The following is a 26,677-nucleotide window of genomic DNA, read 5'->3' on the forward strand; positions in this document are numbered from 1 at the left end:
GCAACCCGAACAACTTGTCCAAATTTGCACTTCACATTTCCAAATCATAAAACGTATGTAATATACAGTGTCAACGTTTATGACCACTGTTTGACGTACAGTTACAAGATGACATGGTGCCATACTCTGGGTTGTTCTGAACAGAATGAGCCTGTTTGTTTATTGTGAAGAAAATTTGCTGCTGCACATGAACCTGAATGCACTCATGACTCCTTTCTATGCTCACCGAAATTACCATCTGTTTCTCAGAATTGCCTTGTAAAAGCCTAACACTGTAACGGCGTGTTGTATAACTTAGTTCGTCATTTTGGCAATAGAACAAGCTTTCAAATCATGCCCACCTCACCCAGATTGCGATTTATGGACTGTTTTTGCATTGCGTAAACAACAGTAATTGTGTGATGGCGGGGATGCAGGGTTGTTCCAAACAAAACAATTGCAGGTGTGCTTGCTCTAGTTCCTCAACGGCACCGCTAGGAGAACTAAAAGTACCTTATTGTTGAAGACTTCTTTGGCTGCGTTAAGTCATCCCAATTCTGAGATCAGCTGTGGAAAAAGAAAAGAACTGATGTGATTGGTCAAAAGACCAATCAGTGGAAACATTTCAGAATTGAGCTGCCTGTGGAAACGCAGCCTTAGTCATTAATGGGCATTGAAATTGCTGTGCACACTTTGGAAAGGAGTAGCCACTTGAGCCTAATTTATACCTGTCGCCAAAATGTCCTTCGTCATGATCTTGACCTGATGTCTTGATCTTGTCTGTTTACACTTTTAAGATCTGGTCACAATCAGATCTCTGTATTTTAATAATCTACATCTGTCTAAAAATGTTTGGCACAATCAGAATGTGGACAAGATCAGGACAAAATACAATGTTGGCACCAGGTATAAACTGGGATATGGACTCAAGTTAGTCCTCACTCAAACCCTTGTAATTGTTTTCCAGGAATAGTATTGTTACTGAATATATTCAAGTTGTTTTTTTTTCATGATCAACAAATGCTGCAAAAGTACAGTAAATGTGAAATGCACAAAATCAAATGTACTATTTAGATTCAGTTGTGGACTTTTTGGACTCTATTTTATTTCACCTTTTATTTAACCAGGTGGGCTAGTTGAGAACAAGTTCTCATTTACAACTGCGACCTGTCCAAGACAAAGCATAGCAATTCAACACATACAACACAGTTACACATGGAATAAACAAAACATACAGTCAATAATACAGTAGAAAAGAATAAAACAAAAAGTCTATATACAGTGAGTGCAAATGAGGGGAGTTAAGGCAATAAATAGGCCATGGTGGTGAAGTAATTACAATATAGCAATTAAACACTGGAATGGTAGATGTGCAGAAGATGAATGTGCAAGTAGAGATACTGGGGTGCAAAGGAGCAAGATAAATACAGTATGGGGATGAGGTAGATAGATGGGCTGTTTACAGATGGGCTATGTACAGGTGCAGTGAGCTGCTCTGACAGCTGGTGCTCAAAGCTAGTGAGAAAGATATGAGTCTCCAGCTTCAGTGATTTTTGCAGTTCTTTCCAGTCATTGGCAGCAGAGAACTGGAAGGAAAGGCGACCAAAGGAGGTGTTGGCTTTGGGATTGACCATTGAAATATACCTGCTGGAGTGCATGCTACGGGTGGGTGCTGCTATGGTGACCAGTGAGCTGAGATAAGGCGGGGCTTTACCTAGCAAAGACTTGTAGATGACCTAGAGCCAGTCGGTTTGGTGACGAGTATGAAGTGATTTTCCCATTATTTATTTTTCATTTTATTTACAAACTATCCCTTTCAGTTGCTACAATGGTTATGCATATTAGTTTCAGATTTCTTCTGTAAGAAATGTTTAAATTAAGTACTAATCCATATAGGACAATTCCCAGGAACGTAAAGGGTTAATTGGCTCCTTGAGTGTGGACAGTCAGCCAATAAGAGTGTAGATCTGCCATGATGAGGAACGCACACTGTACAGACAAGCCATGCACTAAAGTGTTCATACATTTAAATAACTTCCATCATGTTACTGCTAATGGAGCATGGGAAACAATGTGTTACTTGATCTTAAGGCCGGGACATTTTTAAGGACCTGTTGAGTTGGGCAAGTGTATTTTATACTGGTGACGGGTATTGCAAAGTGTGTATTGACTAACAGTGAGGGGTCGGGAATACCTGAGAAGCTTATTGTGTGTGTGACCCTGGGCCGGATTCAATTAGATCCGCTTTAGCCTAAATCCACAAAGCTGGTGTTTCGACGTGTCGAGGTGGTACTGCGAGCTGTCAAATCCACGAGCGGACATTATCCTGAAGCGGACATAGCAGGCGGAGTCGCATAGAGAAATCCCATGCAGAACACTAGGACGTGAGATGTAGGCTAATCTACGCCTCGATTAGGCTGATAGAAATCCTCATTACGTTGAATTATTTATTTTTTAATTTGAGGATCATTATTTCTATATAGGCAACACCAGGGGTATTGCAACTCTAACCCTACGACAGGGTTTCCCAAACTCGCTCCTCGGGACCCCAACGGGTGCACGTTGTATAGTGTTAGGAGAACAAACACATTTGGGAAACTACCTTACGAGTTCTGGAACCAGCTGGTTTTCTTTTCTACCTGATAATTAATTACACCCATTTGAAATCAGTCCCTGATTAGAGGGGAACAATGAAAAAATGCAAGGGAACTGGTTTCGAGGTCAAGAGTTTAGTTTGAGGGGCCTACAATTCCTCGTTTTGAACTTCTAACTTGAGTGGAAAGGGTGTGGCTTCGTGACCACACGAGCAGCCGCTCACCAATTTGACAGCTCTATTGCAGTTACACCTCTGCCGTCGTCAAAACACCGGCTATGCGGGAGTCTGGTATCGCTCGTTGACACTTGATCTGATTGAATACCAGCCTTAAATTTTGCACAGTGTACTTTTCTGATACTATAACATGAAAACTGTGGTATTAGAATTTGAACTTTCAGCTCCATCAAATGTCACACATTTGGAAATCTAGTTAATGAAGCCTATTGAACTTATTGGAGAGAAAAAATATATTTACCCAAGCTTATTATTAGAACAGAATGCATCAGTGATTCCTATTTCCTGCAACTTTCTGAAGAGGCTACGGCAATGCCCCTGTCTGTGTGTGTGCAGTGCATGTACACTACATGACCAAAGGTATGTGGACACCTGCTTGTCGAAAATCTCATTCCAAAATCATGGCCATTAATATGGAGTTGGTCTCCCCTTTACTGGGAAAACAGCCTTCCCTCTTCCCGGAAGGATTTCCACTAGATGTTGGAACATTGCTGACTGGCCTGCACTGATGTTGGCCGATTAGACCTGGCTCGCAGTCAGTGTTCCAATTCATCCCAAAGGTGTTACATGGGGTTCAGGTCATGGCTCTGTGCAGGCCAGTCAAGATCTTCCACACCGATCTCAACAAACCATTTCTGTATGGACCTCGCTTTGTGGACTGGGGCATTGTCATGCTGAAACAGGAAAGGGCCTTCCCCAAAATGTTAGCACAAAGTTGCAAGCACAAAATCATCTAGAATGTCATTGTATGCTATAGAGTTAAGATTTCCCTTCACTGGAACAAAGGGGCCTACCCCAAACCATTATTCCTTCTCCACCAAACTTTACAGTTGGCACTATGCATTGGGGCAGGTAGCGTTCTCCTGGCATCCCTCAAACCCAGATTCGTCGATTGGCCTGCCAGATGCTGAAGCATGATTCATCACTCCAGAGAACTTGTTTCCACTGCTCCAGAGTCCAATGGGGGCGAGCTTTACACCACTCCAGCTAACGCTTGGCATTGCACATGGTGATCTTAGGCTTGTGTGCAGCTGCTTGGCCATGGAAACCAATTTCATGAAGCTCCCGACAAACAGTTATGCTGACGTTTCTTCCAGAGGCAGTTTGGAACTCGGTAGTGAGTGTTGCAACCGAGGACAGACAATTGACACGCTTCAGCACTCGGCAGTCCCGTTCTGTGAGATTGTGGCATACCACTTCGCGGCTGAGCCGTTGTTTCTCCTAGACTTTTCCACTTCACAATAACAGCACTTACAGTTGACCGGGGCAGCTGGAGCAGGGCAGAAATTTGACAAACTGAATTGTTGGAAAGGTGGCATCTTATGACGGTGTCACGTTGAGTCACTGAGCTCTTCAGTAAGGTCATTCTACTGCCAATTTATGTCTGTAGAGATTGCATGGCTGTGTGCTTAATATTTATACACCCGTCAGCAACGAATGTGGATGAAATAGCTGAATCTATATATATATAAAAGTATATCTGCCACTTTGTGTAGCTGTTAGTAATGCTAATAACAACAATCTTCAGGTAGCTGGAAAGACTAGGGCTACATTCAATCAGATCTGTTTTAGCCAACATTCACATAGGGGTTGTTTTGATTGTGTCCTAGGTGGAACTGCGTTAGAGATGTCAAATCCACAAGTGGCTCCTGGTGTAACGGATGTGAAATGGCTAGCTAGTTAGCGGGTACGCGCTACTAGCGTTTCAATCAGTTACGTCACTTACTCTGAAACCTGGAAGTAGTGTTGCCCCTTGCCCTGCAAGGACCGCGGCTTTTGTGGAGCGATGGGTAACGACGCTTCGTGGGTGTCAGTTGTTGATGTGTGCAGAGGGTCCCTGGTTCGCGCCCGAGGTCGGGGCGAGGGGACGTACTAAAGTTATACTGTTACACTGGCATTATACTGTAATGACCTGACTAGATCATAAAAGAACAACTGTCCAGACAGAGGATTGAGTTTACGAATGGACGGTTTATTAAACCAACTTTACACAGGCTACTGTTTGGCCGTAGCCCACGCCAAATAAATGAAAGATAGCCCACAAGCCAATCGTGACCTTCTCTTGTGAAGCCCAGACGTAAGAGAGAGAACAAAGGCAAAACCTGGTCTTAACTTCCAATGCTCCATCCCCCTGCCCAACCCCCCCTCCACGCCACTCCGCCAACCACCAGGATGCCCGGCATCAGAACATTCCAGGCATTCCCGTGATTGGCAGATAGCAGGTTGACTGACATGTCGGACCCCGCGAACACAACCACCTACTAGCCTAACACATAACACACAGCTGTCTGTGCGGGTCGCTACACAGCCCCCCCACCACAAAGTCCCTCGTCCCCGAGGGAACAAACAAAGTCTCTGAAGCGACCCGGAGGTCTCCTTTGCCTGCGTGGCCGTGATGGTCGCAGAGTGCCCCTCTGGGAACCAGGGGATGAAGGCCGGGATATGGGGGACAAGGAAGCGGGAACGGGTAATACAGTCCGTGGCTCTGGGGAACCACGCGGTGACACAGGGGGGGAGACAGGGGGAGTGGGCTGTCTGGAGCCTTGTCTGCGGCACCTGGGGGTGGGTGCCTGGAGAATGGCATTGCCAGAGAGGGGAATTGTGGGGGTTCCTGGGGTTTGGGGAGAAGAGGCCCCTCTGTATGGGGCTAACCTGTCCCGGTGCAGTGCCACCTTTCTCCCCCTGGGAGGAAGCTGCACCCGGTAAACAACCTCCCCTACCCTCTCCAGGACACTGCAGGGTCCCACCCAGTGACTGTCCAAATTGGGGCATCTGCCTTTTTTCCTTAGCGGGCTGTAGACCCAGACCAGCTCCTCAGCCACAAAGTGCCTTCCCCGGGTGTGCACGTCATAGTTCCTCTTCTGCCTCACACCTGCATTCACCAGCTGCTCTCTGGCGAAGGTGTGGGCTGTCTCCAGGCGGTCCTGGAGTCTCCGGGCATACTCCGGCCCCGGGGAAACATGAGGGCTATCCAGGGGCCGACCAAATGCCATCTCCGCAGGGGTGCGGATCTCTCTCCCCAGCATGAGGAGGGCAGGCGTGCAGGAGGTGGAGTCTTGGACAGCGGAGCGGCATGCCATGAGGACCATAGGCAGGTGCTTGTCCCAGTCACGCTGGTGTTTGGAAGAGACGATGGCCAGCTGCTGTCCAAGCGTTTTATTGAAGCGCTCTACAAGGCCATCACTTTGAGGATGGAGAGGAGTAGTGCGGGTCTTGTGCATACCCAGCCTCTCACACATGGTGGCGAACACACGAGACTCAAAGTTTCTGCCCTGGTCGCTGTGGATGGACTCTGCAGCTCCAAACCTGCTGAACATCCCCGCTGTCAGGGCGTCGACGATGGTCTCTGCCTCCTGGTCAGGCAGAGCATAGGCCTCGGGCCATTTTGTGAAATAGTCCATGGCCGTGAGCACCCAGCGGTTTCCACTGTCTGTGGTGGGGAACGGCCCAACTACATCCACTCCCACCCTCTCCATGGGAGCCCCCACTGGGAACTGTTGGAGCTGAGCATGAGAGCGGCCTGGGGGGCCCTTTCTCGCTGTGCAGTTGTCACAGCGGCGACAAAAGTCCTCCACATCCCTCTTGTGCTGCCCCCAGTAGAAGCCCTGACGGAGACGGCGCAGTGTTTTTGTGACCCCAAAGTGTCCAGTCCCCACCCCGCCATGAGTACTCTGGAGCACAGCCTCCCGCAATGCTTTTGGGACCACCACCTGCCACCTCTCCTCTCCCGTAGCTGAATCCTTCCATGCCCGCTGTAGCACGCCATCAGCCAGCCGCAGTCTCTCAAACTTTGACCACAACCCTTTGGTCGCGAGTGAGAGCGCTGTCACCTCTTCCCATGGTGGCCTCACCTGCGCCTCTACCCACTGTAGCACTGGCTGTAGGTCTGTGTCCCGTCCCTGCTGCTGCCGCCATTCAGCCATGTCGACAGTCTGCAGCTCACAGCAGACAGGCCCGCTCGCCCGACACACTGTGGCACAGACCCCCTCTGCACACAGCTCTCTCTCCCGTCCCTCTCTCCGTTCACAGTGGCGGCAGCCGTCTGCAGTACAGGGCCGACGGGACATGGCGTCGGCGTTGGAGTGGCGTGCCCCTGCCCTGTGCACCACCGTGAAGTCATACGGCTGAAGCTCCTCCAACCAGCGTGCCACCTGGCCCTCTGGCTCTCTGAAAGACATGAGCCACTGGAGAGCAGAGTGGTCAGTCCTTACAGTAAAGGGCAGACCACCCAGGTAGTACTTGAAGTGTTTGACGGAAGCCACAACAGCCAAGAGCTCCCGCCGGGTGACACAGTAGCGGCGCTCATGTTTGTCAAATGTTTTGCTGAAGTACGCCACCACTCTCTCCCCCGCTGGCCCCACCTGGGCCAGCACCCCACCCATGCCCACATTGCTCGCGTCTGTGTCCAGGATAAAGGGCAAGGTGAGGTCAGGGGGGGCGAGCACGGGGGCCTCGATCAGTGCACGTTTGAGGGTGTTGAACGCCTCCTCACACTCCACTGTCCAAGTGAAAGCTTTGTCCTTCGGCAGCAGGCGGTTCAGTGGAGCAGCAACGCTTGAGAAGCCCCGTACAAACCTCCTGTAGTACGAGGCCAGGCCCAGGAAGCTCTTCAGCTGACGCTGGTCGGTGGGGGTGGGCCAGTCTCTGACAGCCCCTACCTTGTCCTCCATGGTGCTGATCCCCTCCTTCCCCACTCGGTGGCCCAAGAAGGACACCTCTCTCCTCATGAAGTGGCACTTCTCGGGGTGGAGCTTCAGACCTGCGGCAGCCACCCTCTCCAGCACACGCCGTAGCGCCCCCAGGGCTGACTGGAAGGAGCTGCCATGGGCCAGGATGTCATCGAGGTATACCAGACACTGCTGTCTGGGGATGCCATCCAGCACCCTGTCCATCAAACGCTCAAAAGTAGCTGGAGCGTTGCACAGGCCAAAGCACAGGACCTTGAACTGCCAGTGTCCTCTGTTAGTGGAGAATGCAGTTTTGGCTCTGGCCTCTGGGGAGAGGGGCACCTGCCAGTAGCCACTGAGGAGGTCTAGTGAGGAGAACCAGGAGGACCCCCTAACCAGGTCCAGCGACTCATCGATACGTGGTATGGGGTATGAGTCCTTCCTGATTACCTCATTCAGCCGCCTGTAGTCCGCACAGAACCTCAGCTTGCCCCCCTTCTTCGGAACCATGACGACTGGCGCCGCCCAGGGGCTGTCTGAGGGCTCAATGAAGTCTGCCCGCTGCATCTCCAACACAGCCTTGTCTGCCGCCTCCTGGCGTGCCAGCGGGATACGGCGGGGACGCATCTTGATGGGCCGAGCATCACCTGTGTCGATCTCATGCTGCACCAGATGAGTCTGACCCACCTCTTCCTCACTCAGCGCAAAGCTGTCTCTGAATTCAAACAGCAACTGCCACAACCGTTCCTGCTGCTCGGGGTCAAGACCAACACAGTTCCTCCCCCATATCTCCCTCACTGCAGACAGTGTCCTCTCCTCTCCCATCTGGGGTAGCTGGGCTGGGGGGCGCGGCCTGGGCTCACAGAGGGCTGTGTCATGGAGGTAGCTGGGGGAATGTAACACACCGCAGTAGGTGACAGGGGGGCTGGGGAAAAGTCACACACAGCTGTGGGGGAGGGGGGGCAGCCATGAGTCTCTGCTGCTTTAACTGTTGGAGTAAAGGGTTTGTTGGGTTGAGTGAATGTGACATTAGGGGGGGCCATGGTGACTTCCGGCCCTCCCTGGAAGCTCAGTGTGCCCCTATTTAGGTCTAACTGGCAGCCTGTGCTCCTAAGAAAGTCCAACCCCAGGATACAAGGGTCCTGCACAGCCGCCACCCACACAGGATGACGCACAGTCCTGCCCCCTACTGTCAGAGTCATTATTCCCTTCCCTTTCATGGGTGCCAGCTCACCTGTGACTGTGCGGAGCTGCACAGTTGTAGGCTCACACTGAGTCCAACCTGGCACAATATCTGGCCTCACCAGGGTTACTGTGGACCCAGTGTCCACCAGGGCGGAGCAGGGCACACCCTCCACAGTGACAGGGACATGACAAAAGTCCCCAACACAGGTCCGGCCCACCACAACAACAGGCTCCATCCGCTTGCTCTCGTCTGCTTCTGGGGGAAGTGAAGCCTTGCTTCCCCGTCTGTGCCGGTGGGCTCCTCCTGAAGATGATGGTGGTTGGGATAGAAAGCCAGGGGTCCGCACTACCCGGTCTATGCGGACCCCGAGCCGTTTCCCTGAGCTCTGGGGGACATGGGGCAATTTCGGCGCAGATGGCCTGGCTGGCCACAACCCCAGCAGACCCTGGGACCAGGGTGTGTGTTTTGTGCCGCCTGTAGCGACACAGCACGAATGAGTTCTGTCATTTCAGCCACCCATGCAGGCTTTTCCGGCTCCGGGCTGCTCTGCCCCCCAGCTCGCACAGAGGGTGTGTCTCCCTGCACCCCCACCAAAGCCCCAGCTGAAGTCCCAGCCCACACCAGCTCCCTCTCCAAAGCCATCTCCAAGGCTATCTGCAATGACTCAGGATGAGCCAGCTGGGTCTGTATGCGCAGCTCCGTAGGAGAGAGCGCCTGTATGAACTGGTCCCGTGCTAGCTCGCTCTGCACGGAGGGGGGCATGTGAGCATATGCTCGCCGAGAGAGGCTCTCAATGTCATTAGCTAACACCCGTAGAGGCTCTCCTGGCTGCCTGCGTCTATTACTCAGTTCGGAGCGCAGTAGCCCGGGCTGTACACACTGTCCATAGCGCCTCCTCAGTGCTCCCACTAAAGCGCCATAATCATGTCTGTCCTCGGGGCTAATCAATATCAAACAGGACAGAGCTTCATCCGTGAGGCATAAAGCCAACTGCAGTGCCCTTTCTTCATCCGACCACCCCCTAAAATGAGCTAACAGTTCAAACTGAGCATGAAAAGCTTCCCAATCCGCCTTACCGGAATACTTCGGGGTCTTAACAGATACGGACGCAGCCGGGAACTGGGCGCCGCCATGTTTGTTTACATCCTGAGCCCCAGATTCCTCGTCCCGCCGCGTCGACGTCACCACTTCGGCCCGCCCACCAGAATCCGCGCGAAACACAGTCGACGAGGCGCTCATGCCCGCTTCAGCCGCCATCACTCTAGCGTCCTCCCTCAAGCGGCCTCTGCGCTCCGACGCCCTGGCGATCTCCTCAGCCAAAACCTCCGACGTCCATTCACACGTATCTCCTTGGCCATAATCGTCCCCTACCTCCACCTTCACTTTCGGATTCCCTCGAAGCATTTTCAACCCCCGTTCTCACCTACGGTAGCTAGCCACAGAAGTCAGCTAGCTAGCTGGCTAACTTTTATCAACGTTTTTACTTCTGACACCAATGTAATGACCTGACTAGATCATAAAAGAACAACTGTCCAGACAGAGGATTGAGTTTACGAATGGACGGTTTATTAAACCAACTTTACACAGGCTACTGTTTGGCCGTAGCCCACGCCAAATAAATGAAAGATAGCCCACAAGCCAATCGTGACCTTCTCTTGTGAAGCCCAGACGTAAGAGAGAGAACAAAGGCAAAACCTGGTCTTAACTTCCAATGCTCCATCCCCCTGCCCAACCCCCCTCCACGCCACTCCGCCAACCACCAGGATGCCCGGCATCAGAACATTCCAGGCATTCCCGTGATTGGCAGATAGCAGGTTGACTGACATGTCGGACCCCGCGAACACAACCACCTACTAGCCTAACACATAACACACAGCTGTCTGTGCGGGTCGCTACAATACTGTACCTAAAGCAGACATTGCCATTGGCTGCATGGAGTCAATCCCATGCAGCCTTGTTTACAAATTAAAATACTGGAATGTGAAATGTAATCTACACCACAATTAGGATTAAATAAATCTTCATTATTTTATGAATTTAATTTTGAGCGTAATTATTTCCATGTAGCCTACAATTTCTCGATCTGAACTCGTAACGCCAGTGGGGGCAAGTGTGGCTTGTAACAATGATTACAAGAGCAGCTGCTCAACGATTTGACGCTCCAACTGCAGTTCCACTGACAACACTAGTTAACTTTTGATTGGATTGAATCTACATGTAGGCAATAAGTACAATCAAAAGTTAGGTACAAATTAGCCTATGCCTACCTGGCAGAATCATGTTTGGCATCAAGCCAGCGGACATTTGTTTAGCAAATTCCAACACGTGCGTTACAGAAAACACTGCTAATTTAAAAAAACGGCTAGGTTTATATGCATTTGAATTACAAGGTATTAAACTACTCAAATCTACAGTTCTTACATTTTTCCCAGACCTAAAAATGTGGTCTCCTGGTGTGTTTCAGAACATCAAATGTTTTTCTATAAAAAAAAACCGAGCTGCTTTTTTTGGTGGTATTGAAGTCAAAATTTTGGTATCGTGACTGTTTACATGATTATGCTTGTCCACTTTTAATGCAGACTGGGAATCTGCACTTTCATTTTATTTTGACAAGTATAGCTATTTTCTTCATGTAAAGGCATCTTATTTGGCACATAAATATATCAAAATAATAGAAGACAATTGAAACTGAAATTGAAACTGAATATACAATTGAATATTTTTATTTTATTTAATCTGCACAAATTGAACACTGTAGAAAAGCATTTACCCAAGTGGTATAATCATTGTTACCTTTATCTTTCCTTGCTAAATGGTCTCTAGGCAGCAATTGCCAATCTTCACCCCTATTGTGCATAAATGACTTAAGGCGACATGGAGGACCAAGCCAGGCTCCATATCTGGAACCCAACTAAGTGGTGGTTTGACAATGAACCTGGAAACAGTTGCCAGTATCTGGATGTTGCAACAACACGGGCACAATGTTTTTCTCCTAGAGCACCTTGGTTAAAGGCAACATGTTACATATCAAAAAAAGATCACACCTTCAGTCAAGAGCATAATGGCAAAAGCAGACACCAGGCATGCCTTTGTTTGATCATTTGTCCCTGTGTCAATCTCCTCTCGACTGTATTCTAGTTTAAGCCCATCTTCAAATACGTTATTGCTCGTGCTAACTTTACGATTGTCTCAAAATGCAAGTGTATATCATGTTTTACGTTTTAAAAAAATGTCACATAGCAAATACTGGTATCAAAATGGTTTCATTGTCAAACAATGTTAAAGTTAAACCTTTAACATGAAGTAGTAGTCATCTGTTCTATTTTAAATGACGTGCTGTGAGGTTTCAACCTCTGCTTACTGTAGTTTGCTCTGGTCACCTTTTGCAGGATGGTTAAGTGTCCATCTCTCATGCAAGTGGACATCTGACAAACACCATTTACACCTGATATTAAAATGCATCGTGATGGTATTGTGCAAAGCCTGTGATCTGATATATTTATTCATCAGTTGTGGGACGGGATTCAACGCAAGCAAGCCACATTGGGGCGGCAGGTAGTCTAGTGGTTAGAGCGTTGGGCCAGTAACCGAAAGGTTGCTAGATTGAATCCCTGTGCTGACAAGGTAAAAATCTGTCGTTCTGCCCTAGTCATACTCCAAAAGCTATTTTTAACTAAGTGTAAACTGTCAATAAGCAGGAGTCTTCTTCCAGTCAACCTGAGGAGCCTTCTGACATGATGGCCCTGTGTGCATGCCATGAGCTTTTTCTTCAGTGGCAATCAGCCTGCCGTGAGGTCTTCTGGGACTTAGATTCCAAACAGTCTGGAGGGACGTACTCTGGGACTTGGAGTTCATTGTGCTGGCCCACTGGGACGTTGTAGTGGCGGTCATCCTCTGTGACCAGACACACACAGGGCCAGTCTTCTTTATGGTCATCGGGATAATAGGTGACAAACTCCTCGGTGTCTGTCATGTACAGCCTGTAGACCTGGATGGTGCACTGCAAGGCATATCCCAGCAGAAACATCTCCACCTGAAGGAACCAACGAGATACGGAGTTGATGCTTTAAAAACATAATTATTACACACTGTATTTAAAAACTGGGCATTAATATTTAATTGAAGTGTTTACGTTGTTCAGTTTCCACTTTGAAAATGAGCTTTAAATCAGTAGAAACCTCTAAAAAGTACGGTTGTGTAATACATTCTTCCCCGAGACACCGCACTGTCATTGATGATAATAACCTTCAAACCAAAATTGAAAATGTTGTGCTCTGGCTTAAGACCTTCCCAAGAAGGTCTCTGAACAATTCAGACAGACCCGGAGGGTTAGACTAGACAGCTGTTATGTGCCAACAGAACAGATGGTGCGGTGCAACTGTATGCATGTTAGGCTTTGGTTTGTGGGAAAGCTGCACTCCCATCCTACTGTATCCTCCGGTTTGTGATTTACCACCATTTAATTGAACAGGGAACCATGAATGTGTATTCTATAGTCGTACAGTCACAGCTCTGGGGTGAAGTTTCCCCTAGGTAAAAGATCCAGGATTATCTCTTTCCCAATCCTAACCAGTAGTGGGGAAAATGCTAAACTGACCCAAAAATCTGCATCTCGGGACAACTTCAGTACTCACCTGCTCTAGACCCCCGCTGAAACCCACTCGACTCAGGTGGTTGAAGAGGAATGTGCGTGGGCAGTCGGAAGAGTCGCGTGCATAGAGCAGCCAGCAAAAGACGGGCACGTCCCCTCCCTCTTGCATGGTGGTATGGAGCTCCGACGCCCGGACCAGCATGAGGAGCTTCAGGGCCTCCAGCAGCCCCAGCTCCTCCTCCCCTCCCTGGAACACACTCTCACACAACCGCCGTCTCTCCTCCATGCTGGAGCAGCCCACCGCCGCCTGCCACTGGGCACAACACACAGACATGCCACAGTGTCAACATTACCATGGCTGGAAATAATACACAGCATGTATATTGAATTATTGCCCGTTTCTTGACTGCAATTCACACACACACTTACTGTCATCATTTAGTGTAAACCATATTGAATATTCAAATTTTGCTCTTTCCGCAACTGCAATTCATGACTTCACTGTCAGGTTTCACCATAATACACAGGTGACAGTGTGCACCATTTTCCCCTTAGTTAGCGATGCTAGGGTACAGCTACCAACCATTTAACGACAGGAGGAGTCTTTGAATTGTTGAGTGTAATGAACAGAATTCTTCAAGAACTGGAAGAGGCTGTTAGATGCCAGCCTGTAACTTTTGGCAGAGGTCTCAAGTCTACGTCACACATATGTATTAAACTGTTTCCTGAAGACTGAGGGTCCATCTATCCTGTCTCCTGTTTCCAATCAGACTGGTTCTATAAGACACAGCAATCCACAAGGAAGGGTACAGTTGTTGCAGTATACCAAACTATCCTGAAACTGCCATTAAAACCCTCTTCTATATGGCCATAATTACAACCATAAGGATTGGGAATCAGCAACATCTCCATTGACAGTAAAAAGGACATCAGTGTTTAAACTAGAGAGCACAGTACATACAGTTGAAGTCAGAAGTTTACATACACCTTAGCCAAATACATTTAAACTCAGTTTCACAATTCCTGACATTTAATCCTAGTAATAATTCCCTGTCTTAGGTCAGTTAGGATCACCACTTTATTTTAAGAATGTGAAATGTCAGAATAATAGTAGAGAATTATTTATTTCAGCTTTTCAGCTTTAATCACATTCCCAGTGGGTCAGAAGATTACATACACTCAATTAGTATTTGGTAGCATTGGCTATAAATTGTTTAACTTCGGTCAAACGTTTCAGGTAGCCTTTCCACAAGCTTCCCACAATAAGTTGGGTGCATTTTGGCCCATTCCTCCTGACAGAGCTGGTGTAACAGTCAGGTTTGTAGGCCTCCTTCCTCACACACACTTTTTCAGTTCTGGCTACACATTTTCTATAGTATTGAGGTCAGGGCTTTGTGATGGCCACTCCAATACCTTGACCTTGTTGTCCTTAAGCCATTTTGCCACAACTTTGGAAGTATGCTTGGGGTCATTGTCCATTTGGAAGACCCATTTGCGACTATGCTTTAACTTCCTGACTGAGGTCTTGAGATGTTGCTTCAATATATCCACATCATTTTCCTTTCCTCATGATGCGTTCTATTTTGTGAAGTGCACTAGTCCCTCTTCCAGCAAAGCACCCCCACAACATGATGCTGCCGCCCCCGTGCTTCACGGTTAGGATGGTGTTCTTCGACTTGCAAGCCTCCCACTTTTTCCTCCAAACATAACGATGGTCATTATAGCCAAACAGTTCTATTTTTGTTTCATCAGACCAGAGGGCATTTCTCCAAAAAATACGATCTTTGTCCCCATGTGCAGTTGCAAACCGTAGTCTGGCTCTTTTATGGCGGTGTTGGAGCAGTGGCTTCTTCCTTGCTGAGCGGCCTTTCAGGTTATGTCGATATAGGACTCATAGGACTTAAATGTTTTACTGTGGATATAGATACTTTGTGCCTGTTTCCTCCAACATCTTCACAAGGCCATTGGCTGTTGTTCTGGGATTGATTTGCACTTTTCGCACCAAAGTACGACCATCTCTAGGAGACAGAACGCGTCTTCTTCCTGAGCGGTATGACGGCTCCGTGGTCCCATGGTGTTTATACTTGCATACTATTGTTTGTACAGATGAACGCAGTACTTTCAGGTGTTTGGAAAATGCCCCCGAGGATGAACCAGACTTGTGGAGGTCCACATTTTTCCCCCCTGAGGTCTTGGCTGATTTCTTTTGATTTTCCCATGATGTCAAACAAATAGGCACTGAGTTTGAAGGTAGGCCTTGAAATACATCCACAGGTACACCTCCAATTGACTCAAAAAGCTGACTCAAAAGCCATTACATAATTTTCTGGAATTTTCCAAGCTGTTTAAAGGCACAGTCAACTTAGTGTATGTAAACTTCTGACCCACTGTAATTGTGATACAGTGAATTATAAGTGAAATAATCTGTCTGTAAACAATTGTTGGAAAAATTACTTGTGTCATGCACGAAGTAGATGTCCTAACCGACTTGCCAAAACTATAGTTTGTTAACAAGACATTTGTGGAGTGGTTGAAAAATGAGTTTTATAATTACTTCAACCTAAGTGTATGTAAACTTCTGACTTCAACTGTATGGCTGTGGAAGGAAGACATGGGCGGTACCCTGTTCTGGAGGAGTTCCATGTAGCGTTTGAGCTGTTGGACGGCGTCTTCGCTCCCACCCCCCTGTCTGCACTCCGAGGGGAACATCCACTGGCCAATCAGCCCCTCACGTGCCTCCAGCTCCTCCGCCCACTGTGGAGAACAGGGTCATATTCATTATGCACCAAACAGAAGAAAACAGACACAGGGAAGGACAACCTAAAACCCCAAAATGTGCTAATTTTAGTTCTGTTGCAAAATCTTTTGCTACGGTGTGCACTAATGAATATGACCCAAGATTAATACAATAAACTAAAGGCAAGCCACACTGACCATCAGCTAATGTCCACTCAACTGTATACTTGCACTTCCACTGAATGTACAGACAGTACGAGGGCTAGTGACTTATATAAAAGTGTCACAGTGTAGTCAGCATCAGTTACACAAGCATGGCGTACCGTGGAGATGTGTTCGACCTGCAGCCAGACAGGCGGCTGGGTGCTGGTGGAGAGCACCTGGAACAGAGTGGCTCGGAGTGCACAGTAGTTATCGCCTCTCACCCGTCTCAGGCTCTCAAACCTCTGAGACAGCTTAGTGTAACCCTGGGACCAGACAGGAAGAGGGATCTAGGTGAATCATGAACGATTTAGAAGAATGTCCGAAATATTTATTTGGAAATATAAGATCATAATAACTGTCAAATCAACTGACCTTTATAATAAGGGTACTTTTGGTAGTGTTTCCCTTCCACTCACTCTCACTGTAGGACAGAATATCCAGCATCGGCTCCAGACTGCATCTGTCCTCAACCTTTGGAACTGAGATATGGAGAAGAAAGTGAGAAGGTGCAAACTAGAATTGTTTCTCAAATATTTTGGCGTGTACCATTAAAGGGCCAATCCACAGTTGAAACAATAAGAGGGCACACCGCCTCTTTTTTTGGTAAAAAGCTGACAGATGGGTCTGGAGAAATGTATGAAAAATGATAGGAGCTCAGATGCAATAATTGTACAACCGACATTTAGAAAGCCAAGCAATCTTCATCAGGGTATAATGACAAACACTACGGGTTACTAGTTTATATAGTTTGGAAGGACACACAGGTATATGTAATCATGGCAGCTGTGGTATATATATATATATATATATATATATAGATATATATATATATATATATATATATATATATATATATAGATATATATATAAAAACATGAATAGATAACATGCGATCATAGATACAATGGGCTACATAGGCCTACAAAACATGATTTACAATGAATAGCAAAATCACAATCACATGAATGGCTTCAGGTCAACCTCTACGTTGAGACCGAAGGGAGCAAGTGCTTTAAATTAAAGATCCAGGAGGCCACTCGTTTTAAGCAAATTGTCAAGGTTACCTGGAGAAATGTAACCACAATCAAATTCATAGAGAGCGCTATGGATGCAAGGACTGATCATCAATGATATAATTTTAACCATGTTGAGGATATACATTTTTTGTTTTACATTTACAATGTTTACTAACATTGAAATAAAACAAGTTTATATTCCCTGGGTTCTGATGGGGTGTGATCGTAACATTATTCAAAAGCTATGGGATCATATCATTCATTTATATGTAAAACAATTGATCTGACAACTGCAGATTGCCCCTTTAAGGAGACACTTCTGGAAAACAATTCTGGGAAAAATGAAATGATCTGAAAGTGACTGACGTGTGACTTCAAACAGTGCGTCCGGTCCTGCACGTTTGACTGGCCCTTGGGGGAGCTCTTCAGCTCCTCGATACAGGTCTTCCTCCTCACTAAGTGGAAGATAGTTAACAATAATGTAATTACTAACAATTAAATAAGAGAGACCCATTTTGGCTCTATTATGTGACATCGACACAGATCTGCGGTCAGCTGTGAGGTAATACAAAGCGGGACTTTGACAAACCTAACTCCCAGATCCTCCACAGCTGAACCATATTCCTCCCTCGCATCAGCTAAGGTGCTAGGCCCCTGGTGGGCCTCATCTTTTGGGTCCTCCTCCCCTCCCATGGCCTCTGTTACAGCAGCATTCTTCTTTCTCCTTTTCCTTTTCATCCTTCGGTTCCTGGCAGTTCTTCCTCTAAGAGTCCTTCCAAAGATGGGACTTCAGTCAATCCACATTGGATATCTCCTTTATCGTCCTCATAGGAGTTCTGACTGGAGAGAAAAGAGTGGATAAAGCCATTGTATGAAGTGCATGTTTTTGCGCGTCACGTTATACAGGCAGGGATCCCACTGTAAACTTCATGATAAGATATTTATGAAAATAACCTCTTCTGTCGTGGTTTTATGTTGTTACACCACATTCCTCTTGTACAGTCTGGCCTCAGGCAAGCCATAATGTAAGTAGTGTTCTAATGTTCAACTCTAGAAGACACACGATTCCTCAAGGAGGTAGGTTAAAGTATGTTCACAGGAGAAAACATTATGGAACATAGATCAAATTATAATCATGATAATGGTGAGAAGCCAAAGAGAGATTTCAAAAGGCTTTTCCGGGAGAACAGTAATGTGAGATTGTAAACATGCTCTATGCTGCATTGCTATACCTCAAGAGGCCACTCAGACAGAATAAATAATTCCTTTCGCTCAGACTCAGTTCACTATTAAAATAGTCATGGCATTGACGGCCATGATTACACGGTCATATAGGAAACGTCAGTTGGAGGACTATTTATTTTTTGCTTCACTTTTAAGAAATGTAGGACAATGTCCTTTCACATTACATCATAGCATCTCATCTCTATGTTGAAATTAGTGTTTTTTTTTCAACACCTCAGATATTACTTTTACGGTCTTTGGATGCCCCCTAATGGTGGCAAATGAGACAACAACAAAAAATGCTTTGTTGTAGTGAACTGTACTTGTTAGTAATTGACAAAGACTATTATATTAACAAGATACTCGATTGACCACTCTAACAATGGAAAAACATGTCCTCGAAGATGGAAGGCGGCGAGATCAGGTGGGACCATTCTAGCCAATGTGAAGGCAGATGCGTGTTTGAACAACAGGCCATAGAGATAGAGGGCTCATCTTTGCATCTGTACCATTATAGCACCTGACAGAATGGGAAGCGCCAATGAGGCAATCAGAATTTTTAAAGTAGTATATTTTCCTTCTTCATTGGCCGATTGCTCCTAACTCATAGGCATCCCCACCCTGTTGGCTACTTTAAAATGGTGGAAGCAGTCAATGGCACTGTCCATGTTAAAACGGGCTATACCCATGATTAGTCCTCTCTATGACAACATGCACAACTCCCGATATAAATGAGATGTTTTCAACGTTGCCAAAATGCCACGTGCGTCCACTTATAAATCAGTGCATTTGTAACAACCTAACCACTACCAAACGTATTTTCGATAAAATAAGCCTCACAGTAGCAATTACATTTTTTGTTGACCAAATTCGACACTCATGAAGTCAAACAAATTCCTCACTCTTGCGTCGCCACTTCCTTTCCGGTACTGAGCTGTATGGCAGAGACTCACTAGGCACGGCTCTCCCCACGAATGCGCATCGACTCCCGCCAATTCGCGCATTCATTGATTCAATAACCACGTTTCGATCTACCAGTGTATGCGAGTAAAGTCATACCGTATCTAAAAAATAAAAGTTACAAAAGCTGTGATGGAAACGGGACGTTTCAGTACAATTGTATAAATGCAGACAGAATTTGTTCGATATGGTGCGATCTCAGTGTTGGTTAAATTCATTATGTGAGAAATGGCAGTGGAAACGCCTTTATGAGCAAATATTGATCATATCGAATTACAGTGGACGCCGATTGTCCCCCCACTATGACTCGGGAAACCATGTAGTTTATTAGGCTACAGATGAAAAAACGTGATGAACTTCACAGGGTGGCGGAAGTGCATAGTGATCAGTTTGATGTTCCTTTCCAATAACTATCGAGGGTTTTATTCTGGTGACATAATCGATGCTTGACTGCCATTTGACAAATATTCTCCTTTACCCATAATCTCATCACGTAGACTAGCCTACCCGCATTGTATCTCCGAATTGTTGGCTATAGTGTACATGCCAAGACAACAGTAGGCACATTTGCTTTTTAACGCAACAGTTTGTGACAAAACCATCACGCACTGATTTTTATTCTCAACAAACACCACTGATTGGAAAATGTGCACATTTTATAATATTCAGATGAAAATCCGTCACCAATTGGATGGAAACCAGCTAATGTGTCAATTGTGTGCCCTTTGACAATGTTTATACATTCGCAGTTAAATATATTGACCTACTCAGCATTAAAGTTACCGTTAATACCCGCATTTCCACAGTCATTTTAGAATGTTAGTGTTACGGCAGGTAGCCTATTTTAGAATGCACTGGGTGAGGAAGAAGGTGATACAAGATGTAGGTGTCCCGGTAAGACAAGGATAGGAGAGACTTGAGGATCTGGTTTAGCTCCCATTTGTTCTCCCCAAACAATTCCATGTGTGTGCGTTTAAAAAAAATAAAAAAAATCTGAAAAAACATTTGCATCTTCATATTGTATATCATAAGCATAATACCAATATTCCTTGTCATTCATATTTCAACAATCTCAGAGCCAGTAGCCAAACCATAATTAGAATCAAATCCATTATTTCCATTACATAATTCTTAACCCATAATTCCCAAATGCATTTACAAAATAGATTAATCATAAAATGTAAAATGAGATCATTTCGATACATATCCAACATTACTATCCATACCTTCTAACGCAAATCACAAAAGTGTCTTTAAATGCACACGGAATGACAAATTAAAGGAAAATGTAAACAATACTGCAGGTTACTCACGTGGGATATTGGATTAAGAAAATAAAAGGGATCAATTCTGGAGAGTTTTAAGAGCATGGATGGTTTGTAACTGTCTTTTAGTTCAAAGGTACTCAGGTACGTAACGGGTAGCTGCTTTTAGCAACGCCGGTGTATTTACATACACTAGCGTTGCTTTCAATTGTATTGGGCTGAACAAAAACAGTCCGATTGGCACACGTGTTTTTCTGATGCTGATTAGAAACACGAGATTTCAGTCTTGGACGTGTGTTTCCTGACCGATTCTGCGTTTGGTTAATGAGGTTTGTCCCCCATGAGACACTTTCACTTCCTCAAAATCACAGGAATTCGTCTAAGATAATTACAGATTTCTCGAGTTTACGTTTTTGCTGAGGATGTTTTGATCTAACTAAGGTGTTTGGTGGAGTATTTATCCAAGTAAAAAAATACGCAACGTGTTGTCTTATGTAAACAAAGTCGGAGCTGCTGGGCAGGTCTGTCCCGCTGTCTACGCTATTGGATAGAGAGCAATCACCGCAGTTGTTCACCCCATGTACGTGGGCATATGGACATCTTCAAATCAAACCCCAACCTTAATTTACCTGTTGTGACGCACGGATGTTCCAAACTACATTTTAGGCGAGACTGACTTTACCAAAATGATCCTATTTACACTTTGTAGTCTGTTTAAAAACACTGCTTTTGTAAAACTAAACACAATTGAAAGCAATGCTAGTGTATGTAAATACACCCGCGTTGATAAAGGCAGCTAGGTAACGGGTTGGAGGTGCGCTCAGAGGTGCCCACAATTAAAGGGACAGCTGCCTAAATAGTATAAGAAAATGAGAGCCTTTCCTACAGTTTGTTTACAGTAATTTCTGTTAATTCATTGAATATATTACATACATGTTCTCTTCTCATTCTCATAGTAGAGACGTACATTGTTTGGAGAGCTCAAACGGTGTAAAACTTGCGATAAAGCTTTGGTTTATTCAATTATTTTTACCAGTTATGTCCATTTCTTTATTTTCTTAGTTTGAAAAATGTTCAATTGTAAAATGACTAATACATACATTAAAAGAAATGTATGTAACCAAATGACTGGGATTAACAGTACATTTGGAAAGTATTTCAGGCCCCTCAACTTTTCCAACATTTCGTTATGTTACAGCGTTATTCTAAGATGGATGAAATTGTTATTTTCCATCAATCTACACACAATACCCCATAAATGACAAAGCAAAAACAAGTTTAGAAATGTTTGCAAATGTATTTAAAAAAAACTTTGTTCCCTCATGGCCATATCTCCATGTTACAGCGCTTGTTTACGGAAAACAAGAGGCGATCACCTGTGCTAATTAGTTATCAGCATGTTCCGAGCACCTGTATGTAAGCATAACTCGGGAATTGTAGTTTCGTCGGCTGGAGCCACCCATAGCTGTATGAATCTGTGCAAAACTGCAACAGTAAGTATCTTTTATTTGAAGGATTCTTCCTCGCTGATTAAAGAAAGTGCCATATGTTTCAAAAGCCATAACAAGCGATGATTGACGTTTAAACACAGCGTCGGGATTGTAGCTCACATGAGGCAGTCGTGGGCAAAGCTAATGGCTGAGAACTGTAGGGAGAAGGAAAAATCCAGCATAGTTTGAGGGCCAGGTGAGCCCAATATTGGACTAAAGAAGGGTAACGTTACTCCTTAGTCCAAGGACCTTACATGTTCTGTTTAAAGAGCGAATTGGCTCTGGAAGCCAAAACAGCCAAATACTCCATCTAAACATGAATCGGTTTTCAATTGCGGTACAATTCTACCAGGGCCAGGCTGCTCATTAGGGCGTCATTTTCTGAGTTAAACTGACCAAGATGTACCTCCAACAACACATAAAATGACACATAATTCTTCCCAAAAACAATGACATTTCTCCCCACCAGTGGTATTTGGCCTTTTTAGGTGGGCGCTGATTCCGCCCTGGGATAAGCAGTGCTCACTTTATCAAAGGCAAGGACGCCAAATATTTATCTTGTCAATTCCCAGCGTGGCTCACCATGGTGCTGTTGGAGAGACCATCTCTGCAGCACTCCACCAATATTCCGCCAAAAAACAAATCTAACATAAATCATGTAGCAGATATAGCATATGGTAGAAAGAGTATGTGCCCTTTTCTGTAGCCTACAGGCTGGAGATAAAATGTATGACAATGTAATGAGAAGTAAACTTATTACATTAGATTTCTACGATCAAATAGCCTAACCTAAATGTTGCCCAATCAACAACAACAACAAAAATGTGGTGATATGTTAACATCCTAAAAACAGGACAGTTCAAAGTAAAATGGACAAATCAGGCTACTCACAACTGCTGTCCAGGAGTTTCATTCCATAACTGGTTTCATGCTTGTATGTGCCAATTTTTTTTAATAAGCTGTTCATAACTAAAAAATATACTTCTGCATTTCCTGCTGTGTAAACACATTGCAAATAAGCAATGTATAACTCCTCTTGATAAAGTTGGGTAGCTGATTCAGAGATCAGTGGGAAAAAAGTTGTGTTGGACTAACATTACTTCCTGCACACGGTTGCCCGGAGTGACTTGACAACGGGCCAAACAAGCTGTAGCTAGCTACAAACCAAACGGAAAAGACATGCCATCCGTGAAGCGTTCATCCATATATGGGTAAGAGTCTGCCTACATTTTCATATAAGTTTCTAATTTAGTCAGAAAGTCATCTTCATTGCAAGATAAAGCATACTGTTCGCTAGATAGCGAACATTAGCTTGCCAGCTAACATTACGTGTATGATCTGTGTAGTAATATTATTCGTATCTCAGAAAGCAATCTGCATTGCTAGTTATAGCCTAATGTTAGCTAGCTAACATCGAATCTAGTTGGTTAGCTTTAGCTACATGCAGATTCATACTCCAGCATTTCATGGATGGTGGCTAACTACTGTATGCCAATCATTTTATACTGTAGCTATGGGTGGGATTATGGTTAATTGTTTAGCTAGCTAGCTACCTGTCTAAGCAAAAGACTCCACTTCACAAGAGAAGGATTACATGACCCATAAATGTTAGCCAGGTGTGTCTGGGGGTTATTCCAGTCATCTGTTGAATTTTCATGAACATGTGTACATGTCTAGACAATAGTGACCCATCCACTTAGCTAGATATGGCTGGGAGGGTGGTTACAGCATTTCTTTCACATGACCCATCAATTTTGACAAGTGTCTGTGTAAGCATCATCTAATAATTATACTATATTTTTATCTGGACACTTTCAATGTCAGATCATCTAGGCCAAGGACTAGACAAAGTGTATTTTTACGTGGAGTTCTGCCTTAATGTAGGCTACTACTTTCACCACTTTTAGTCTTTGGTTGGTTACCTTAGAGATGGTTGGGGCTAAGGCTTAAGAGGGTGTGAACGATGCTGAATAGGTGTAGGCAAAGAAGAGCTCTCCAGTAGCTTTACCAAAACATTCCAAAGGCCAAGTGGGGTTACAAGTTTATCAACTTTCAAAGCAGAATTATTTTCCCCATTTCTCCCCAACTGCAGTGTATGATATACCATTTTGTCCAATGTAAAAAAAATAAAAAAACACCATTACAAATTTTGCTAAGGGAGCGTTTGGCCGATAAGGATATCCTTGTCCCATCGTGCACGCTGACACAGTCGCCAGGTGTACAGTGTTTTTCCTCCGACACATTGGTTCGGCTGGCTTCCGGGTTAAGTGGGCATTGTGTCAAGAAGCAGTGCGGCTTGGTTGGGTTGTGTTTCAGGGGATGCACAGCTCTCGACCTTCGCCTCTCCCGGGTCCGTACGGGAGTTGCAGCGATGACAAGACTAACTACCAATTGGATACCACGAAATTGGGGAGAAAAGGGTTAAATATGTATATATATATATATATATATATATATATAATTATAATAATTGCCATTGATAAAATGCAATTGTGTTGGTTGTCGTAACTTATGCCTGCCCATACCGTAACCCCACCATGTGGAAATCTGTTCACAACGTTGACATCAGCAAACCGCTCACCCATACAACGCCATCTACCCGGTACAGTTGAAACACGGGATTCATCAACGAAGCGCACACATCTCCAGTGACAGTGACCATCGAAGGTGAGCATATGTCCACTGAAGTCAGTTTCCCTGAGACAGTTTCTAACAGTTTGTGCAGAAATTATTTTGTTGTCCAAACCCACAGTTTCATCAGCTGTCCAGGTGGCTGGTCTCAGAGATCCCACAGGGGAAGAAGACAGATGTGGAGGTCCTGGGCTCACCAGCCGACAGCATTTTCAGTGGACACACGTTTGTGACGTCTGTCTTGTTTACACAATTAGCACAGGTAGTCTGTTTTCCGTAAACAAGCGCTATAACATCGACTTATGGCCGTGTGGGAACCCTAACCGTAAAGAGGTATCAATTTCACTTTTTGTTAATGATTTCTCGCGCATATAAAGTCCCTATGATTCCAAACCCGTACCGCAAGCGATGCGTGTTAATGTTCAGACCGACCGTTGGCGACTCTTGTTAACAAAACACCGCCCTACAGAAGACTGCTTCGTCCAATGACGTGTAATGTAATTGAACTGAAAGTGCTAGGTTAGCATGTTCCCTTCCTTGTAACAAGTTAGCACAGCTAAGCTAGCATGCTAATGTAACAGTTTGTTACAAACACCATGCGCTTCAAGACAAATCAGAGTTCTAAATCTGACAGCTCAGGTTTCAGATTGTATTCCTGGCAGTCAAGACACAGTTGCCACATATACTAAGTATATATATATATATCCATGCTTGACGTACACTCGAGACATGTCTACTTACGTTTAACGCTTCCAAAACATATTTTACACAGGTGTCCCACTTGCAAAAATGCTATATAGCCACCAGTTGATAAACGCCGTGGTGCTGTGTGCATAGGACCTGTATGATAGCGCAAGACCAACGTTTCCTCAGCGACACAAAATAAAGTATTTCCGGTTCATGGAATTTAGGAAATTGTCGAAATAAAAGTCCCCCCAGGTAACAGTAGAAAGTGTCAATAACCTGTATTTATTCATGATGTAATAAAAATAATTGTCTAAACATTAACAGTGATTCATTTTTGTTCATATTTAAGTTACATTTTTATTACATTTGGGTTTTTAAAACATGTTCCAAAGTCAAATAAATGCCCCCGAAGCAAATCACTGTATATGCATTCAGTGGGACCTGTCATTTAGCAAAACATTGTTAACAAATAAATAATTTTATTTTTTGCCTGCTTTGCATTTTATTTTGGCATTAATATACGTCACATATCAGTTTGCAAACGATGTAAAAATATATATATATAATTTACTTAATAAAGCCGCATACAAACATGGTCTCTTTTTTGTTTTCTTGAGTAAGGCAGCTCCAAAATGCAGGTGTTTCAGCCTAGCTCAGTTCTTTCTGTGGTCGGGCAAGCCAGCAGAAAATACAGAGCGTAGCGCCGTGATTGGCTCACTGTTCTGTCACTCATGGGGACACTACGTCACTGCCAAGTCTAAGGGTAGAGCTTGAAAATTCAAGCCCCTTGGATGCTGCCATAGAGTTACATTAGAAGTGCCCATCCAAGAAAGCTCCAGGTCATTGGCCACAGATAAAATTACCCCAAATCACTTTAAATCTACAGTAGCTTTGATTGGACTGATCATATCAACATCACACTTTCAAAATCTTAGCTAGCAGTCATCATCACGAATCAAGTCAACAATCCTTTTTAATCCTTATCATACGAAGAGAAATAATAATGAGAAACTATAGATCAAACGTATCTGTGCTCATCGGCCATTGGACAGATTAAGGGTCTCTTTTCCTAGTTTAAAATGATAAACATTCAACATTGGCCATGCTGTCAATGAAGCATGATTTGTGCAGCGCTAAAAACAATTGTAAACTCGGAACTGGGAACTCGGGGAAAAATGAGCTACAACTGGGAAAATACGTTTTGCACTTTC

General features: G+C 45.0%; 1 protein-coding gene across 3 annotated transcripts; it reads right to left on the reverse strand.

The window, feature by feature from the left end:
- Window positions 1-10,206: 10,206 nt before the first annotated feature.
- On the reverse strand, window positions 10,207-25,662 carry LOC129822745 (ubiquitin thioesterase otulin-like). 3 transcript variants are annotated; one of them, XM_055881123.1, is made up of 8 exons: window positions 25,521-25,611; window positions 17,799-18,049; window positions 17,576-17,664; window positions 16,566-16,672; window positions 16,313-16,456; window positions 15,876-16,007; window positions 13,297-13,566; window positions 10,207-12,695 (listed from the first exon to the last, which is right to left on the reverse strand). In XM_055881123.1, exons 2-8 carry the CDS (start codon window positions 17,945-17,947, stop codon window positions 12,432-12,434), a joined length of 1,155 nt encoding a protein of 384 aa, XP_055737098.1. In that variant the 5' UTR covers window positions 17,948-18,049; window positions 25,521-25,611; the 3' UTR covers window positions 10,207-12,431. The 3 variants fall into 3 exon arrangements, with proteins under 3 accessions (XP_055737098.1, XP_055737097.1, XP_055737099.1); XM_055881122.1 differs by having other exon boundaries at window positions 16,313-16,480; XM_055881124.1 differs by lacking the exons at window positions 17,576-17,664; window positions 17,799-18,049 and having other exon boundaries at window positions 16,313-16,480; window positions 25,521-25,662.
- Between the last annotated feature and the right edge of the window lie 1,015 nt (window positions 25,663-26,677).

The sequence above is a fragment of the Salvelinus fontinalis genome, chromosome 25 (assembly GCF_029448725.1).
Source record: "Salvelinus fontinalis isolate EN_2023a chromosome 25, ASM2944872v1, whole genome shotgun sequence".
NCBI classification, from domain to species: Eukaryota; Metazoa; Chordata; class Actinopteri; order Salmoniformes; family Salmonidae; genus Salvelinus; species Salvelinus fontinalis.

Excerpts from the sequence above, each read along its gene's own strand:
- LOC129822745 (XM_055881122.1), bottom strand. The coding sequence starts at position 17,947 with ATGAAAAGGAAAAGGAGAAAGAAGAATGCTGCTGTAACAGAGGCCATG. Across the intron at positions 17,665-17,798 it reads GTGGAGGATCTGGGAGTTAG|TGAGGAGGAAGACCTGTATC; the intron begins GTTTGTCAAAGT and ends TCTTCCACTTAG. Across the intron at positions 13,567-15,875 it reads TGGAACTCCTCCAGAACAGG|TGGCAGGCGGCGGTGGGCTG; the intron begins GTACCGCCCATG and ends TGTTGTGCCCAG.